The sequence below is a fragment of the Microplitis mediator genome, chromosome 8 (assembly GCF_029852145.1).
Source record: "Microplitis mediator isolate UGA2020A chromosome 8, iyMicMedi2.1, whole genome shotgun sequence".
NCBI classification, from domain to species: domain Eukaryota; kingdom Metazoa; phylum Arthropoda; class Insecta; order Hymenoptera; family Braconidae; genus Microplitis; species Microplitis mediator.
Window position 1 is genome coordinate 15,491,297 of NC_079976.1, and position 20,142 is coordinate 15,511,438.

General features: G+C 38.1%; 1 protein-coding gene across 2 annotated transcripts in view; it reads right to left on the reverse strand.

The window, feature by feature from the left end:
* LOC130673548 (neither inactivation nor afterpotential protein C-like) overlaps nucleotides 1-20,142 on the reverse strand; it is a 1,009,353-nt gene that overhangs the window by 733,078 nt on the left and 256,133 nt on the right. For both annotated transcript variants that reach the window (XM_057478586.1, XM_057478585.1), the window contains exon 4: nucleotides 10,019-10,207. In XM_057478586.1, coding sequence (XP_057334569.1) covers nucleotides 10,019-10,207 — 189 coding nt within the window. The remainder of the gene's footprint in view (nucleotides 1-10,018; nucleotides 10,208-20,142) is intronic.

Consider the following 20,142-nt stretch of genomic DNA (forward strand, 5'->3'; position numbering starts at 1 on the left):
AAAGGTGTTTTGTCGACCTTTCCTCCCCGCAAGATATAATCAACCCGCGGCATAATAAACGTCCGAAGAGCGTCTATTTTTTGCCACGGGGCAAGAAGAGACCGGTCGATGGATCTAGCATCAGCTAGCATTTCACCTATCGTAGCAATGGGGGTCTGATTAATGTTGAAGCCCACCGGGACGCCCAGGTAATCATAAGCCTCACCCTCTCTACCAATGACTTTAGTTGCCCACCGTCAATGTTGAACTTGGTGTCAAGTACGTTACGCTTGTTACCCTTGCCAGAGACGTGCAAGGTAACACATTTTGAGGCGTTGAATTTAATTCCAACCCTTTTCGCGGCAACACTGACAGTCAGCAGCATCTGCTCCATGTCCTCCACACTATCAGCAACAAAGCAATAGTCGTCGGCATACGCTCGTGAAGCGACCCGCTTGGTGTTTAGCATGTAGCCCCGATTAAGCTCTTCTACCGCTCGAAAAACAGAATTGGTGCCCACATTAAACACGATCGGACTAGCCGGACAACCTTGCTTAGTTCCTCTCATGAGAAGAACACGATCAGTAAAGCCCTCGCTGGTACGAACCCTCGTCGTGCACCCAGTATAGAAGCTCTTAATCAGGTCTTGAAACACCACAGGTGCTCCAATCCCTTCAATGGCATCGTATATCACCTCGTGTGGGATGGAACCAAAAGCATTGGAAGCATCCAGACACGCGACGATAACATCCTTACCCTCACGCGCTCCATCCGTCAGGACCTCTTGAATAACGTAGTTGTGCTCTAGGCACCCCTCGTACTTCAAAAAGCCCTTCTAAGATGAAGTAAGCCTGTTCCCATTGACAACAAAGTTCGTCAGGCGATCGGCAATCAAGGCGGCAAAGAGCTTATAGGTGGTGTTGCCCATCGCGAGAGGTCACCAGTTCGACAGGTCGTTTCGGTCTCCTTTCTTGTTAATCAATACAGTGTTGGAGACTTTCCACGACACTGGTATGGCCCCTAAACGGAAGCACGCATTGTATATGGCGCTGAGCAGTCCGGAACCAGGATCTGCCTTCCTCAGGTCACTGTATTTCAAGCCATCGGGGCCAGGCGCAGTGTCCTGCATCCTAGCTAACCTCCGGCTGACCTCAGTGGCCGTCAGAGAAGCGATCAAGGCCCCAGCCAACTCATCGCCCTCGTCTAGTGGCCATACTCGCCTTGCTGGCAACTCCTCATTAAAGGGGGAATCGTCGGAGTACAATGTTCGGAAGTACCTGAGGACATCATCCTTAGGCACCTGGCAAAAGGGTGATGGACCCTCAAGCACCTCCTGCATCGCCTTCCTCCGATTCTCCCTATATAGCTTTTGTATACGGGTGGCAGAACGAATTCTACCACCGTCACCCTGATCTTGTGGGCCTTCGCGATTATTATTGCCTCCTTGATTACGGTTCACCGTATGTCCTCCAGGCTGCCCACGACCCGCTGGCCTGGATTCTGTGGTGCCCTGAAAGAATACAGACAGTTCCCTGTCCATCTCTTCCAGTTCATCCCAGGATTCAGTAGCATTAGCCATCGCAATAAGGTCTCGACGCTTATTATCGCGTGACACCCTTCGCGTAGGCCCAGCCAAGTTCCGTTGGGCCCGTTGTCGCTGGTTGTTACGGCTTTGTGGGGGGTGGGGATTACGACGCGTAGAATTTCTATTGGTTTCGCGCCGGGGGTTTGGCAAAGGGGGGTTTTGGGAGCTATGCAGTCGGCGATTAGACATATTTGTGTCGCGCTGGCATATACGGTCCGAGGCGTCACGCGGGACACCCGAACGACCGCCCGGGTGCGGATCTAACCCGTGGTTTTCATCTCCACTGTCGTCGTGGTTTAAATGAGTGAAGAAATTGGAGGTGTTTAAAACCGGGCTATTGTTATTGATTCGACTATTGTTATTAATGTTGCGACCACGCATAACTCGCGTCCATTTGTTATTACTAGCTACTTTGTTATTGTTTATATTGTTATTAAAATTACTGCTGCTGTTGTTCACAGCAGTGGTGCCATTAGTATTGCCGTGACTACTCAAATTATTAAAAGTATCAGGTGTGATGCGTCTACCGCATTCACACCTGATGCATGAGTTGTTGTTATTGTTACTGTTGTTATTGTAGTCACGGCAATTGACACCACCACTGTTCCCAACAGCAGCAGTGTGTCTTTTGAGGTTAAAAATGCTAAAGTGGTTATTATTGCTATCATTGTCGCCCCTGCTCGCGCTATTGAGAGTGTCCGCCCTGCCATCACCAGTCATGGAACTATTGATTGAAGTTACTGGGTTATTGACTAGACTATTGCTTGATATTGGAATGTTATCATTAGGTAATTGACTAGTATTTGGGCTATTGCATGGTATTGTATTACTGATGTTGAGTGGTGGGTGACTGGTGGTGGCAGGGCTGACAGTTCTAGGGGCGGGAGGCGTAGCCATGTGGGGGGGGGGTGATTTTATAACAATTTGGGGGAACAGGTGCTGCTGTCGTTGGTCTACGTCGCCCGTAGATGGTGTTGGAGTAGACGTGGACTGCTGCTCTTCTTCTCTGTTCCCCGTGCCCTTGATGTTGTTATTATTATCGTCGATGGCTCCTGTAGCCACCGTTTGCACCGTTACTGCCTCTCGGATGGTGACCAGTCTGCTTGATGTTGGTGGTATCATCGTTGGGCTGCTGGAGATACGGGGCGAAGTGATGGATCCCCGTGTCGTAGTGGTCGTGACCGTGGCTGTGGTAATAGCCGCTATGTCTGTAGATGTGACAATGGCTGCGTCCTTTCTTGGGCGACCAGGTCTCTTCCTTGCTGGAGTTGGAGTTGGTGGGGCAGATTGTGCACTTGTACCCCTGGCGACGGTGGCAAATGACACTGCTGGTATCACCAGGGCAGCAGGAGATGATGGTTTGCTGGTAACTGTTGGAGGGGGCACACTGCCTGCCCTCATCGACCTGGTCTGGACTCGTGCTGGTGGTGAAGGGGCCTTGGAGACGGCCCCGCCGTTGTCAATACTCTTCTTGGATGGTGGTGAGAGTTTATTGGTAGTAGGCCGGACTATTACCTTCTTCTTAGTTAATAAAATGTTGGGAGCCACGGTCGGCACGCCTCGCTTTAGCAAGACTGAGCACGTATAGCTTGTTGTTGTGTTAACAGAGGGCGTTGTTGTTGTTGTAATTATTGTTGTTGTTGTTGATGCTACTGGTGTTGGGGTGCGTAGGCGACTACGAGGAGCGTTGCCGGCAGCGCTGGAGCTTACCGGTGGGGCACTGGTTCCCGTACCCGCTGGACTTCAGGCAGCACGTGAGATGGTGTTGGTCGAAGTCGAGGTAGGGGTAACAGGCGACGAACGTGTACTGGGCCTACTAGGGGGGGTACTAGTAACGGGACTAGAATCGTTTGTTAAGCTACGCCTCTCGCTTCCGCTTAGGCGGATTCTATTTTTAACGACGGGGAGCTCGGACTCTCCGGAGGGAAGGTCAACATCTTTCGCGGAGGCACCCGGATGAGCCATTCTGTGGTGGGCCTTGACGTCTTTTAACGCCACGGCCTTAGGCTTAAGGGACTTGTACCCGCATGTTCTACAAAGATATTTGATATCGGCATTCGGGTGCTCCCGCGCAAGATGTTGATTGAGACTAGTGTAATTATTGTATTGTCGCAGTGTCCTTCTTACGACGGTAGCGCAGAAAGGACACCACACTGGAAAATGAAATGGGAATTGGAGCTCAATCTCCCTGGCAAAAATCGAAAGAAGTCCCACACAAAGAGATATATGACTATCTCTTTAGTCGCAGGGGAGACCCTCGGGAACGGAAGAATACGGAAGAACCGGTACGGGATAAAAGGGGAGCAAATTTGTATTTGCCACCCTCTTACACCAAGGGACCGTGATAGGAAAGATTTCGGTACGAGTTACAAGGGAAGCAAATTTGGATTTGCCACCCCCTGTACTTAAGATACCGAGATAGAAAAGAGTTTTCGGAAACTAGAGAACCGGGAGAGCAATTGGTATTGTCACCCCCGATATCTAGTCACCGGGGAAAGATACAGAGGTTTCGGTGCGGGAACGAGAGAGAGCACAAGTACCCGCTCTGAACCCAAGGGACCGAGAAAGAAAAACTGTGGCTCTTTATTACGAAGTGACAGTGTGTTGCTGCCACTCGCAATTGGGAACCACAGGAGGAAGCGAGAGAGTGATCGGATAGATCACTAACCCGAACAGAAAGAGATAGATGGGTAGGTAGTGGGAAGGATGGAGACCGTAAGCGGGCAGTTACCAGTATAACTGGTTAACTTGTCGTTACAAGTCTCCGGGAACGACTTTCGCCGCGAGGAGTAAGTTAGGAACCTACTTTACCGACTCAGGTCAATTGTGGGTAACCTAACCCGGATATAGAAAGAGTGGTGTTACCGACAGTTGCCAATAACAATCACCGGACTTCAAGAGTAGGTAATTGAGAAAATTTCTCAAGTGACCCAAGGTAAAAAATGGATAAAGGAGAAGGTAAGTAAAAGAATGAAGAAAAAGAGAGGGACCCCGTAAACTAATAAATGTGCAGAACTTACCACCGATGTCCACCACGGGTTGAGTCCACCTGGTTTTGAAGTCCTCCGGGGATACCGAGCTGCTCGTCGCACCACTTAAAATTAATCGCTTCTCGGCAATATTACAGAAGGTGTTTTTAATAAATAATAAAAATATTGCACTTGTTTATAAATAAATAAATTAAATAAATAAATAAATATAATAAATAAATAAACTTTTGAGTCAAACTTTTGAAGTAAATTTGTATTCTAATTCAGGTAGTAAATTGACGTCAAATTAAATAGCAAGTTGCATTCAAATTGTCATAAAAAAATAGAAAAGTCCAAATTTGACGGAAATTTGACGAACAATTCAACGAAATTTTTGTAAGTAAACTTTTACTAAAGCAAATTGTGCTATTATGGTATCTAAGTATATAAATATATGTATTTATAAGGTTTCCAATAAGACACACATACTATAGAAATTTAATTTTGATAAGTTGCTAACCTGAAGAGATTTCTATTAAAAAAAATTTGAGTTAGCTACTTTCATTGCATACTACGATATGAAGTCAGCTGAAAGGCGAAAATCAGACAAAAATCAGAATTTTTCTCTGTGGATCCCTAAATCGGCGCAAGAGAAATTTTTTAAAAATTGTTTTTTTATTAGATCATAAAATTACGAAAATTATGAGTAAATTCGATAGAAATAAGATAATTATAAATAAATAAATAGATAAAATATAAAAATATGTTATATTTATTGATAATTATCAATTTAAAATCATTGAAAATACGAGTGAGGTTAAACAGGCCTCTGACTCGGGAATAGAGACACAGACAGTCGCCTCGCGCCGCCCATGTACACGCACACATATTATGTTTGAACGTGTACTTGGCGCGAGACACTGCCGTGTCTCTGGATTGTATAGAGTGTGAACAATGTAGATGCTAGGTATAGTATTCACAAATAGAGCGGTGTCTTCGATGCCTGGTCAGCTCACTCATATAGTGAAGTATTTAAGTTTGTGGATTTTAGGATCAGAGCCCAGGTAGTTTTCTAGCTATTCATTATACTCAATTCGGTTCTATAGTTTTTCTGGCGCCTACAGTATAATTCAGTTCAAAGTCGTTGCTAACATAAAGCCAACTGTTTAGTTCAATGAATAAAAATGAATTTGAGTAAAACTTTTGTTCAGCACCTCTGTTTATAATACAAGTAGGTACGGTAGCTTGTGAACAGTATTTCAGTATACTGGATGATTTAAGTTACTCGGCAGTTCGAGCCATGGACTTTGCTTTGCATTTTGGTTTACAAATTGATTGTGCCACCAAAATGTGGAAATTCGAGGGTACTGATGAGAGTTACCCCTTTAAGCTAATTAAAAGCCATGAGAAGTCCGTCTGTTGTTTGACCTCATCTCCAGATCAACAACATGACTTTGATCAATTTTTAGAGCTAGAACCAAGCAAGTTGTCCTAATTACCTAATCAGGGTCTAACTGACCTCGTAATGCACGAAATTGTATCACGCCCTGGGATTAAGCCCATACAATTACGCCCATACAATCGCAGTCCTGTAGTTGCTGCAGAATTAAACGAGCAAATCGACGAATTATTGGAAAAGGGGTATGTTAGACCCACCAATAGTTTTTGGTCTTGTTTACCAGTCATGGTGACGAAAGCTACTGGCGATTGGCGTTTTTGTGTGAATAACAGGTCTATCAATAAATCGCTATTTTACCAGCTCATCCCCTACCAATATATTAAGTGCTTTGGACGACGCAATGTTTATTTCCACAATGGACCTTAAGGAGGCATTTCATCAAATCTTGATGGCCCCAGAATCCATACCATACACTGCTTTCTCAGTAGAGGGCCGAGGGCAGTTCTAATGGGTTAGAATGCCCTACGGATTGGCTGGAGCCCCTTCCACTTTTCAGAAAGCTATGGATTTACTAAAAGAAAGGTTTGTGCAGAAAACTGTTGACAGGAAGCTACCCAGATCGTGGTCCGATAAAGTGTTTGCCTATCTTGATGATTGGGTTATCATAAGTAAAACTTATGAGGAACACTAGGCCATATCATCATTGGTAATTAACCACAAAAAATGTAAGTTCGCAAGGTCCGGGGTTAAATTTCTCAGGTTTATTGTAGATGATGAGGGTCTTCGGCCTGACCCCGAAAAAATAGCTCCTGTTGTTAATTTTCCAAGACCAACCACTAGAAAGCAAGTTCGCAAGTTCTGTGGACTTGTGAATTGGTACCATAGACACTTACAAAATGTTGCCAAAGTACAAGGGCCTTTAAATAAACTTTGCGGTTCTAATACGGAATGGAAGTGGGGTGATGAGGAAGAGAGGATTCAGGATTTAAAGAAAGCCCTGATTAACGCGAAACCATTGGCAGTTCCCAAGCCAGATTTACAGTATGTTCTGTATACGGATGCGAGCGATACGGGCTTAGGCGCGTTCATGGTCCAAAAGGAACCTGGTTCGGGAAAAGAACATTTAATTATTTGTTCAAGTCGTCCGCTTAGTGGTGCCGAGACCCGGTATACCACGACGGAAAAAGAGTGTTTGGCGGTAGTATAGGCCGTTCGAAAATTACGGTGTTACTTAGAGGGGGTACTATTTACTGTGGTTACTGACCACGCCTCTTCAAAGTGGCTTCATACTCTTAAAAACCCCAATGGTAGACTTGCTCGGTGGGCGGTGGAACTCTTATCGCACCGAATTGACATTGAACATCGTCGGTGGGTCGAAAATGAGGGCCTTGATGCCCTATCGCGTTTATATGAAGATCAGGAAACGGTGGACTGGTCTGAGGTATTAAATGACATTAAAACTAAGGATACAACGTGTACCCATATACAAGTACACCAATGGTACGACGTGAAAAAATCTAACGTTCGTAAATATCCCGAGAATTTTAGTGACTGTCGTATAAATTCTAACGATAGATTAGAACATTATAAACTGGATTATTTGAAAGGATATATTGACGATTATAATGCGTGTAAACTAGTAGTACGGGAAAATGAGATCCCTGATTTATTAAAAGCAAATCACGACGTGCCAGATGCAGGTCATCTGGCTCGTGATAAAATATATCAGCGTCTGCGGGTGAACTATTACTGGCCGAGTATGTATAGGGACGTAGGTGACTACATCGAAAATTGCGAAGTTTGTAAGAGGGTAAAGTACAAACAGTCGTCAACTCAAGCCCCAATGCGTACTCGTCAACCCATTGAACCGTGGGCCGTCGTGGCTGCTTACGTCACGGGCCCCTTTCCCAGGTCAAAATCTGGTTATCAGTACGTATTAATAATACACGATTTATATACGCGGTTTGTAGAAATATTTCGTCTGAGGAAACAGACTGGTCTTAACGTTAAGAAAAGTTTCCGCCGCGTATTTTTTCGTTGGGGATACCCCCTTTTCCTTGTAACTGATAACGGGAAAGAATTTATGAATCAATGGGTTAAGGACTATTTAATTGAATCTGGGGTAAAGTCTATACCCACTGCGATTGCTCACTCCCAAAGTGATTCAGTGGAACGCATCAATCGCACTCTAAAACCAATGCTGCGAGCTTTCATAGAAAAAGACCAGACTTCTTGGGACGAGCATTTAGGAGAGTTTCAGCTCGCCTATAACAGCAACTATCATCCGTCTTTACACATGTCTCCCTACTATTTAGTTCACGGCAAAGAACCACGTTTATCTGGTAAACTTACTAACCTTGAGTTAGATGATTTTGATTATGATAACGTCGCTTGACGTGAACGTACTAGTCGAATTGACCAGCTGCGACATAAAGTTGAGGAAGTTATGTGTGTTGAGAGTGAGAGACAAGCAAAGTACCATAATAGACGGCTATGTGAAGCCCCAAAAGTAAAGGTCGGGGGTGTGGTTTATTACCCCAATAGAAAATTAAGTAAAAAGATTGATAGGTATAGTTCTAGTCTTGAAAATAAATTTTTATGGCCTGCAGTAATCAATAAAGTTATTAGCCCTCTGGTAGTTGAATTGAAAACCAGTGCTGGGAAAATTATAGGAAATTACTACGTTCCAGATTCAAAGTTGCCGAGGCGTAGTAAAAGGCTGAACCCGTAATTTGGAGAGTTTCCTTTTGTTTTGTTACAGAGAGAAGAAAGGGACCGTAGGGATCTGGAGAGGTACCGGAGTAACTCAGAGTACTACGGCACTTTGGCCCGAGTTTGGACCGAGGTCCGTCGAGAGAGGAGAAAACGGGCAGCGTTGGCCGGAAGAGCTGAGGTTGCCAAGACGACCCCTGTAAAGGTCAAATTTGTTACGAGAGAAAGGTATTGTCCCCCGTGTCCACCCTAATCTCATCCTCCACTACGCTGCTCATGCACCCGCGATCGGCACCTGTGGGAAGTCGTGGACGTCAACTCACCGCCACTAGACCCCAAACTGGTACGCTTGCCACGCGATGTACCTCAAGCAGAGGTTGAGGGGGCCTCTATGGGCCCCAAACTGGAAGGCCGGTCAACGCCAGTCCAGGCTCAGCTGCTGATCCCAGAGATCATCATCACGGCTCCATCCAGCGGGTCCAGTAGCTACACCTCAGCCGTGGACCATGATGACGATATTCTCGTCATCGACAAGGAGGTCGACTCGACCGAGAAGGAGAACTGACTCTATTATTACCAACCTCTCTGTCTCCTGTAATAAAATTAAATAAAACTTTTGTTACGCCCATCCAAAATAAATTTTCCTGTCTGTTATTTCTTTAAGTATTTTAGCTTCTGAGCCCCAACTTCAGCCTGGTGAAGAGGAGTGTGACAGTGCAATCCTGGGTTTTGAAGACGTGAGAGTTGAGGCTCTACATCTCTGTCCTATCTTCGTTTATTTTGTCTAGCCTTGTCTTTAGGTCAATGAACGGATGGGGGTAAGTCCCGCGCAGCAGGGAACCGTAAGTTCGTCCCCTACGTAATTAGAAGTGGGGCCAGCTGAGGGCTAGGCCGCCCTGAAGATTTATTGGAGAGACACTTGAGTTCCTGACGCGACAATCAGTGCCTCATACAACATATCCGTCTTCTAAGTTTTACAAAGCTTTTACCCACCAAATTTGTCAGTATAAAATGTCCATTAATTAATTATTCAGGGGAAATTTGTACTTATTGGGGATATTTGGTTAAATAAAATTATAATTATAATGTAATTTATCTCCTCTATTTCATTTCAATCAACCCCGCAGAATTGAGTTTTATTTCCAGCCGCATGTCCAGCCAACGACGGAGCGATCCCACGTACCCAAGTGCAAGCCAGCAACCACAAATTTATTATTCATACATAATATAAGTTAAATTATTAATTTATAAATTCAATAATTGAATAAAACTATAAAATAAAATAACATAATTAGTAACGAGGACTCTTGGCTAGTGAACACGAGCTAGTCAAGGTCACCCGTTATAATGTTATAACAAAATTATTGTACTTACTTTGCCAAGATAAATAAAATGATTAATGAGGTGATGGGCATTTGATGTTTTGCCAGATTTACTTTCACCAGCGAAAACTATATGCTGTTTTTCTTCATTATGAAGTAAATCTTGATATGCTTTGTCTGCTACCGAATATATATGTGGTTCATTATCCGACCTTGATTTGAAATTATATTTATCGTGAAACTGTAAAAAAAATTAGAATTTATTAGCACAATGTTCTACAAATTTTTCAGTTTGATGATGAATCAAATTTTGTCTTTATTCTGATTACGAATTTCATGTGTAGCTTCCTTTTAAATATTGTTTGATTAAAAACAATAAAAAATTATGAGTTGAGGGTATTGTGGTGAGGACTATTGAGTAATAACGATGAATTCAATGCAAAATATATATCATTAATTTATTTAATATATCACCAAATACATAAATGTACACCGCAATGAGTTTAATGGTGTTAATAAGTTAAGTTTATGATTTTCTTATAGAGTTGTATGTGAACGTCAATTAATCTGATTTTATTTGATTATTAGTAATTAAGAGGGTTCCTTCGTATGATGGTCTGTTTTACAGCATTTTTTGGGAATTTTTTTTTTGACAACCAATGAAATGATAGAAATTTGAGTTTATCATCATTCATCTATTAATATTACAAGACTACGTAAAACAAATTTTAAATAAAATCTTCATTACAACGTTAGTTGTACTGCTCTAAAGACATCCGCCTCGAAAAAATGTACGCTCACTTCCTCCACGATTCCGACTAATCTGAAACAAAAAAAAAAGGGAAAAAAAAGGCCATTCGGCAGCCGAAATGGAAGGTAGATTTCTTACACAATCAATCGAATAAGGCAATTTCGCACAGTAATATCTTGTGATACATGTTAGTGTGTAGCCATGATATGAAATTAGGCTCGTTTTCTCAGAGTGAGGGTAAAAAAGGACAAAGACTTACTTTCTCGAAGGAATTCAGATATATATATATATATATATATATATATATATATATATATATATATATATATATATATATATATATATTAGGGTGGTCGTTAAAAATTAAATATTCTCAGGCGCCCCATAAAAAGCGTCTCTTAAGTGAAAAAATACGGAGGGAATTTGGTTTTTTCGGTTTAAGTAAAAAGAACACGTGCCTCAGGATGATCAAAGTTCATTTTTCGATACAATCGCGGTTTTTTTAAAATATCTCATGAAATATGCAGATTAAAGGAAAAAGTCATAACAACAATTTTGTAGGAAATTGAATTTTTGACGAATAAGGTCATGTTAATTTTTTTAATAAAACGTGTATTTATGAAGATATTTTAAAAAAACTTTCTTTAGATCTGATGAATTGAGCGTTTTAAGGATTATAAATTTCGAAAATAACATTTTTCTAAGGATATAGAAACTGTAACAAGCATTAATGACTGATATGTTACTAGTTACGAAGTTGTCTAAATTTAAGAAAAAACGCTATTTTAAACATTCGTTATCCTTAAAATTCCCAATTGATAAGATCTAGAAAAGTTTTTTTAAAATATCTTCATAAATACACGTTTTATAAAAAAAATGAACTCGACTTTTTTTGTCAAGAATTTAATTTCCTACAAAATTGTTGTTATGACTTTTTCCTTTAATCTGCATATTTCATGAGATATTTTAAAAAAAAGGCCATTCGGCAGCCGAAATGGAAGGTAGATTTTCCAATTAATCTATATAAAAAGTTTCATACATACATATCTTGTGATACATGTTAGTGTATAATAGCCATGATATGAAATTAGGCTCGTTTTCTAAGAGTGAGAGTAAAAAAAGACAACGACTATTTTCGATAGAGAACTTCAGATAGTTGATTTGACAAAACATTATATAGGTAATGTACTAAACTAACCTTCACGTAAACAAAGTATAGAAATTTTAATTAGTATGAGATCATAATTGTAATTACTATTACGATGGCAAGATCAGTTATAATTATCGGACGTACAGGTACGATTGAAACAGCATAAATAATAAAAAAAATACTTTTAAAATATAAAATAGCAGTGAAATTTACAGGTTATTTTCTTCACACTATAATACAACTGACAAAATTGTATTATAATGGGAAATGCATAAGTTATGTAAAATGAAAACCATATTTTCAACATTTTTTGATTCCATTAAAATTGTTAAGGCTATCAAATTATTGGAAGAAATGGTCAAAACATTAAGTTTAAGGTCTTTAATTAAAGCTTATTAGACAAGCTTTCAAATACTTTTTACGGGAATTGTCTATCAGTTTTAGTTTTAATGTTATATGAACTTCAACAGTGAATAAAAACTGATTTTTTCGAAAATTCGTGGAAATTTCAAACAGCCATAACTTCACAACTATTCGAACGATTCAGCCCATCTTTGAACTTGATCAAGATAATCGCTTATTGAATAAGTGTGGAAAATTTCATTAAGATCCGATAAGAACTGTAGGTGCTATCGTAATGACAAGACCAGTTATAATCATACGTCGTAGAGGTACATTTGATACATCATAAGTAATAAAAGAAATACTTTTAAAATATAAAATAGCTGTGAAAATTACAGGTTATTTTGTGCACAATAAAATACAACTGACGAAATTTGATTATAATGGGAAATGCATAAATGATGTTGAATGAAAACCATATTTTCAACATTTTTTGATTCTATTAAAATTTTCAAGGCTATCAAATTATTAGAAGAAATGGTCAAAACATCAAGTTTAAGGTCATAAATTAAAGCTTATTAGACAAGCTTTCAAATACTTTTTACGGAAATTATCTATGAGTTTTAGTTTTAAAGTTATATGAACTTGAAAGTGGATAAAATTTTTTTTTTTTGAAAAATCGTGGGAATTTGAAACAGCCATATCTTCTAACCTAATCGAACGATTTAGCCCATCTTCGAACTTAACCGTGGTAATCGCCCATAGAATAAGTGTAAAAAATTTCATTAGGATCCGATAAGGATTCTAGGCGCAATCGTGTTCTCAAAACTTGGTTCTATTACATATATATATATATATATATATATATATATATATATATATATATATATATATATATATATATATATATATATATATATATATTGTAACGAATGTGAAACTGATCTTTTAAATATTTGAATAGCTAGAAAACAAATGCCTCCTTCTCTTATTTTATAGATGCGCGATTAAAGTCAGTCAGTCTTATTTTGACAGTTTAACAGCAAACGTATCTCAATAAACTATATATTGCTCTTGCTTCTTTTACTGCTGTTAATTGTGGTGTTATTATTTCTAATATAAGTGTGTTATCATTGTAGTGTATTAGTGATATTAATTTAAGATACCAATCACTACAATTTGGTGTCAGAAGTGCGCGTAACCTTCGTGTGTATTTACAAATACAAAATAAAAATAGCTGTCAAAATATTGCGACGCGACGGGAAAGACAAAGATTTGAAACGATCGTGTTTTCGATATTGAAAAAAAAAAAAAAAACGTAAATTCAGTGATCAATTAAACGAGTTTAGTGAAAACATATTTTTTTAAATTTGTGATAAAGTGCACGTGTGAATTTAAATAAATTTAGTGATGAATTAAATAAGTTTTGTGAAAATGTGTTATTATATTAAAGTGCGTGTAGTAAAATAAGTAAATTCGGTGATGAATTAAGAAAAAAAAAAAGTTCTGTAGATATGTGTTATAGTGTTCAAGTTCGCGAAGTAATATAAATACGGTAATGAATTAATTGAAATTTGTGAATATATTTTATAATATAGATTCCAAGTGCGTGTAATAATTTAAACGAATTCAGTGATTTAATAATTAAGTTTTGTGAAAATGTTTTTCTTAATCGGTGTCAAAGTACGTATTTGAATTTATTTGTGTGATATACTACATATAAAAAATAAAAAGTTCGGGATCAATGAATTAGTGTTGTGAAAATATTTCTATTAATTTGTGTTAAAGTGCGAGTATGAGTAATTATGTGTGATAAAAATATAAAATAAAAGTGATCGAAACATTAAACGACGGAAAATCTTATTTTTTTAAAACAGGAAGAAGTAAAGACGGCAAAAATTTTCGTAGAATTGATTAAGAAGTTAAAATTGAACTTGTGGACAAATTACAAATGGGAAAGGATAAATTTGGTGATGTATCATTTTTTAATAATAATAGTAGTTAAGTAAAATTAAAAATAAAAGAAACATCATTTTATTAAACATAAATTAACTAGAGATATCGTGACATTTAACCGCTCTTTTGTTTTGTAATCGATTGACATAATTAATAACCGGGTATATTTAATGATTTTGTGTTGAAGAACAAAAGATAACAAATTTTGTAAAGATAGAAATATTTGAAAATTTTTATCTGGGCTATATAATACCTCAAGTATTTATCGAGTTAATGAATAAGTTTTATACGGATAAATAGGAAAATTTTATGAAACTGTTGAGATTATTATCTTGAGTTAAATTTAAAAAAAAAAAAAATCGATACTAACGGGAATAATTAACATATTTATCTACTTCAATGCGATTGGGAGGGTCCTTATGAAATTGAAAATAGGCTAAATAACGTAGTTTATAGAATCAGAAAAATCCCCAAAGGAAAATATAAAATTGTGCATGTAAACAGTCTTGCACCGTACTGTGATTGATATGAAAAATAATAGAGAAGTCCGGCTGGGACCCTGAACGATCTCAGTGTAGACGTTGTAAGGGGTTCCCGGGATTCTGTAGTCAATTAGTAAGTCCAGGATATCTTGCAAACTGATAGAATTGAAGATGTCTGAACGACTGCTAAAGACTGGTATAGTCCTTAGGAGGTCTGACAGTGGACCCTGAATAACCACACTGTAGACGTTGTTGAAGGGTTCCCGAGATTCTGAAAGAAGTCTGGCTGAGGGCTCTGAACGATCTCGGTGGTAACGTTGTTCGAGAGATTCCCGGGATTCTATAAGGACTGGAATGTTCTAAGTTCGGTTATTAGCTTGAGGGAAGTCCGTCTGAGGACCCTGAACGATTAGTCGTTGTAAGGGGTTCCCGGGATTCTTGGGCCTTTTATGAGAGACTGGATATTTCTTTTGGTTTAAGTGAGCTCAGCTCAAATCAAAAGTTTGAATTCTTAGGACTTATCATTGGTCAACAGTATCCTGACTGGAGCTTTGGGATCCATCCGGAGTTGGCATAGTTAACATTTCTCTTAAGTAGTGCACGACTTTGACAGATAGGTGGATGCCCTGGAGACTTTCCGAGGAACTTTTAGGGGAAAAAATTGAAATTCGTTGCAACGTGTATTATTCAGTAATCATTGATGTGTTAGCTCGAGATAACATATCGGCATATGAGCTGAATGGACCGAGCGGTAGAACATTGAGCATTTGAGATCGAAAATTATTGAATTGATCACACTAAAAGTTTATAATGAACAACTGATAAATAATAGAATGTAATGATGAAATATGTTTAAATATGAAATTTAATAAAATGTTGGAGATACTCGTTTTTTTTTTTTCTATTATGTGCAGATAATATTTCCAATTTCATTGGGGAAGGATGGAAGGAGTCCATTCCTAGTCCTTCAAGGAGGAGAGGAAGGAGTTCCTGTTCCCATCCCGTACCTGATCTCATTCCCATTGAAGGTCCATTCAATCAAGAGGAGGGTTACATTTTTAATTTAATTTATTTGATTCGCTGAATAGGAAAATAGAGTCACGCGTATCGATTAACTTCTTAGCAGAATATTTTATTTTTTTATTATTATCAATTCTTAGATCAATTAAACTATAGACTATTTTTTAAATTTTTTTATTATCTTTGCGTTAGCCTACAGGGCTGTTTTTGGGCTATGGTGTTTTTTTTCCTGTAGGGTGATAGATAGGGTGTGTTGGGACCATAGCGGAATCGAACGAAGATTGTAAATAGTTTTAATTTCAATTAAGTTCGATTCTTCCAACACAAATTTCATCGGGACGATAATTTTATTGAGAAGGGGGTAGTGTAACGAATGTGAAACTGATCTTTTAAATATTTGAATAGCTAGAAAACAAATACCTTCTTCTCTTGTTTCATAGATGCGCGATTAAAGTCAGTCAGCCTTATTTTGACAGTTTAACAGCAAACATTGTATCTCAATAAACTATATATTGCTCTTGCTTCTTTTACTGCTGTTAATTGTGGTGTTATTATTTCTAATACAAGTGTGTTATCATTGTAGTGCATAAGTGATATTAATTTAAGATACCAATCACTACAATATATATATATATATTATAACGCAAAAACTATACGCTAATTTTTGCGCTATAACTTCGTTCTCTGCCTTTAGTCTCCAGTCTCAACACAAATAGGGCACCAGGTAATTTTTATCTCTGGAATCATCAAACCAGTAAATCACGATAATTTTGATAATTTTTGATCTGTGGAATTATCTCATGAACCACGCATAAATAAACTGGATAATTTTTGATCTGTGGAATTATTATCAAAACCACGCAGAAATAAAATTCTAACTAAAACTAAAATGCTCAGAACTTATAAGCAAAACAAGACAGAGACTGGAAAAACCAAAAACAGAGTTACGGTATGCCATGGTGTCGCTCAGTGTGTAGGCTTATGGAGAGAGGGAGTGGTCGGGGTTAAATCATCCCAAACTCGTGTAAATTAATAGCGTATTTGCAACTTTTATTTATCAATAAACAAAATACTAGAACATAATACAAATAATCTTACTCTCTATTACAAAATACTGAATCGGAAAAATACAACAATTAGGTAAATCCGGACAGCAACTTGGCATCTACATGATGCGCGTCAAACCCTTATAACTAAACTAATTAAAAATAATTAATTAAAATAATTATATAACTGGAGCCAACCGATACTCAAATAGTACTCGGTGAACGAGAACAATAATCTTAAATTCATTACTCTAGCATATTTTCTTTAACAACATTGTACGACTAACGTACCTGGATCTCATTTCGACGTTAATTAGGCAATAATTAACTTACTGACTAACATATTCCTTATAATTATTTTACAAAAATAATATTAACAATAGATCGCGAACCTGACTCTAACCTGTAACTACTTTCTCATAATTTTCACAGATCTTACATCTTTTCTTTAACTAAAACCGTAGCATAATACCTCAAGATTCGAACTCGAACTCGACTAATTATTTATAGTAATTATCTCATACCTGATTACTGATGAATAAAATATCAAGTAACGTCTCACACTGTTTAACATAAAACTTCTGTAACGATAATTCCAACCTGTAGCTTTCTGAAGCATCACTCCTGAACACGTCTACTCGCTTCGAGCGACCAGAGTCAAATCTCTTACTGTACTCCCCAAACTAAAAACATCGTCGCCATTTATACCGGCTTTCTATACCTTACTTCACAACTCCAACTCGATATTGAGTATGGATATCCCAATGTGTGCGCTCTCCTGGACTTGGCTTCGGTGAGATCGCAGACTAAATTCTTAAATTTAAGTGACCACCGGTTACCCTCAGCAGCACACTGGTCAAAGCTGTCCACTGAGGCCTAGCAACAAAACCCAAAACTCCGAAAATGACCAGAAATAGCGGCTTCCACGGCGATAGTGGTCACTAAACCATCGCTGAGTCCTGCCAATCATAATAACAAAAACCCGATCTCATATTCCTAATCAATAGTCCTCATTTTGGAGCGCTAGCATTTCAGCTAGACCTTTGCACCACACGGAAGTCTCATAGGGTCAGGCAAGCATCCTGACATCAGATGCAACTGGGTGGCAATTACTTGAGCCCCACTCCACGGTTACTCCGACTTTTTCACATACTCAATACACCAAAACTCTAAATTCAAACTCAAACTTTATTCTACCAAACTTTAATCTCAACCCATATCCCATAATAAATTTCTCATATAAATTCTCTGTAGCCAAACGTTACTCCATATTTTATTCTTAAACTATATCTCGATTACCAAAAAAAAACTGTATAAAAATCGCAATTTACTGTAGCTAAATTCTAAATCTTGAGTTACCATACTCGGTTATGCCCCAAAATCAGTTCGTGCTTGTGACGTCAACTTAATCCAAGCCTCGTCCAAAAAAATAACGTCACAATATATATATATATATATATATATATATATATATATATATTAGAATTTTAAAAAAAAAAAAATTAATTTTTTTTTCGCTCTTACCCCCTAAAACGTTAGTGGTTGCAGAGAAAAAAATCCTCCCAAAAGATGGGCTCTCTAGCTCAACTCTAAGAGGTCACTATTTTAATTTTAATTTCCCATCTGATAAACATGTAAAAATTTATTTTTTTATTCAAAGTGTAATTACTCATAAGCTGCTCAATATTTTTCAAATCTATACATAAATCTTCAAAGTTGATTTCTCAAGCTTTCCAAAACCCTATGACAAGTCATAATTATCCCCAATTGAAGCTAGCAAACATAAAATCGAAAATTAACAATTTCATTTTGAAATACAAAAGCGATACTTTTTAGATAGCTTCAATTGACATTTGAATAATGGTAATTGTGACTTGCCATATGGTTTTGGAAAGCTTGAGGACTCAGCTTTAAAGGTTTCTGTATAAATTTGAAAAATATTGAGCAGCGTACGAGTAATTACACTTTGAATGAAAAGTTAAATTTTTACATGTTAATCAGATGGGAAATTAAAATTAAAATAGCGACCTCTTAGAGTTGAGCTAGAGAGCCCATCTTTTTGGGGGACTTTTTTTTCAGCAACCACTAACGTTTCAAGGGGTAAGCACGAAAAAAAAAAAATTAATTTTTTTTTTGAAGCACCCTAATATATTGTAACATGAGGAAATTCGACCTCGACCCGTGGTTCAATATTATTTGAATAAAATAAATAGTTATCCGGTGAGCCAATTCGAGTGACACCTATGAGCAAAAATTCCGACTTTGACCAAGCAATCGACTCGACGCATTGATTGTCACGAGAGATCCGGGATAGACGCCCTACTGAACGGCCACGTTTTTTTTTATTTGAACAATTCGACCCGACCAAACGACCAATTTCGATTGCGACGTACGAACAATTTGAATTACGACATGTAAGATCAATCCGAGTTTGATCAACGAACAATAATTCGCGACAATTAATTACGACCGACAATAACTGAGTTCGTGAACAAGTGAACAAGCCGAAGCCTCGGCCCGAAACTGAACAAAGTGTACAACCGATTGGTTAATAAACGAGTGAAGTGCAATAATAGTTAATTAATGAAATAATTAATTTCGCGTAATAACTGTGTGATCGTGAAATTGAACGCGTTACCGAAATAAAATATTATTTTATATTTTATTTTATTTCGTTCGAGCAATTCTGAGAATTACGGCTTATCCGTGTCTCATTCGCAACAGTAGTCTTGTCACCTCGCCATGTATGAATACTCTGACGTCACTCGTCAAGTATTTCTTTAATACTTCCGCTGTATGTGTGTCTCCGGACAATAAAATTATTTTATTTTTAATTTCGTCAACCGACTGTGGTTTTTTTAGCAATGAACTGATTTGTTTTCCGATCAAGTACGAGAAATTTTGTTTTGTTTATATCGAGTCAAGCCGACCACGGCAATTTATTATTTTGTTGTAACCGATTATTTTTGTGATACTGATCAATTATTTTGTATTTAATATACGACTAATTATTTTGTGTTAATTCTGATTGTAACAGGGTAAAATAGATCCCAATAACTATTTAATTATTTCTAAAATTGGATTTGTCCACGGTCGATAACGGGCCCTAATTATAATTCGGTTTATTAAATTGAGTGATTCGACATGTCACCGGGTGTCGCTAATCAGTGAGACCCGAACATCCGCCCCTCTCCTTTTGCTAATTAATTTAGTAGGGATGAGTTTTCCGGGGGTGAATCGAAGAGTTATAAGGGAGTGCCGTGCCAAAAATCGAGAGAGTTCGTTGGACATCCAGAGAGTCAGTCGGACGACCGAAGGCGATAGACACCTAAGTGAAGACAAGAGTTAGTGAACGACAAAGGTGATCAGACACATTGTAATACAAGGTTATCTATCATATTACAAACGAAATAATAAAAGTGTGACGGA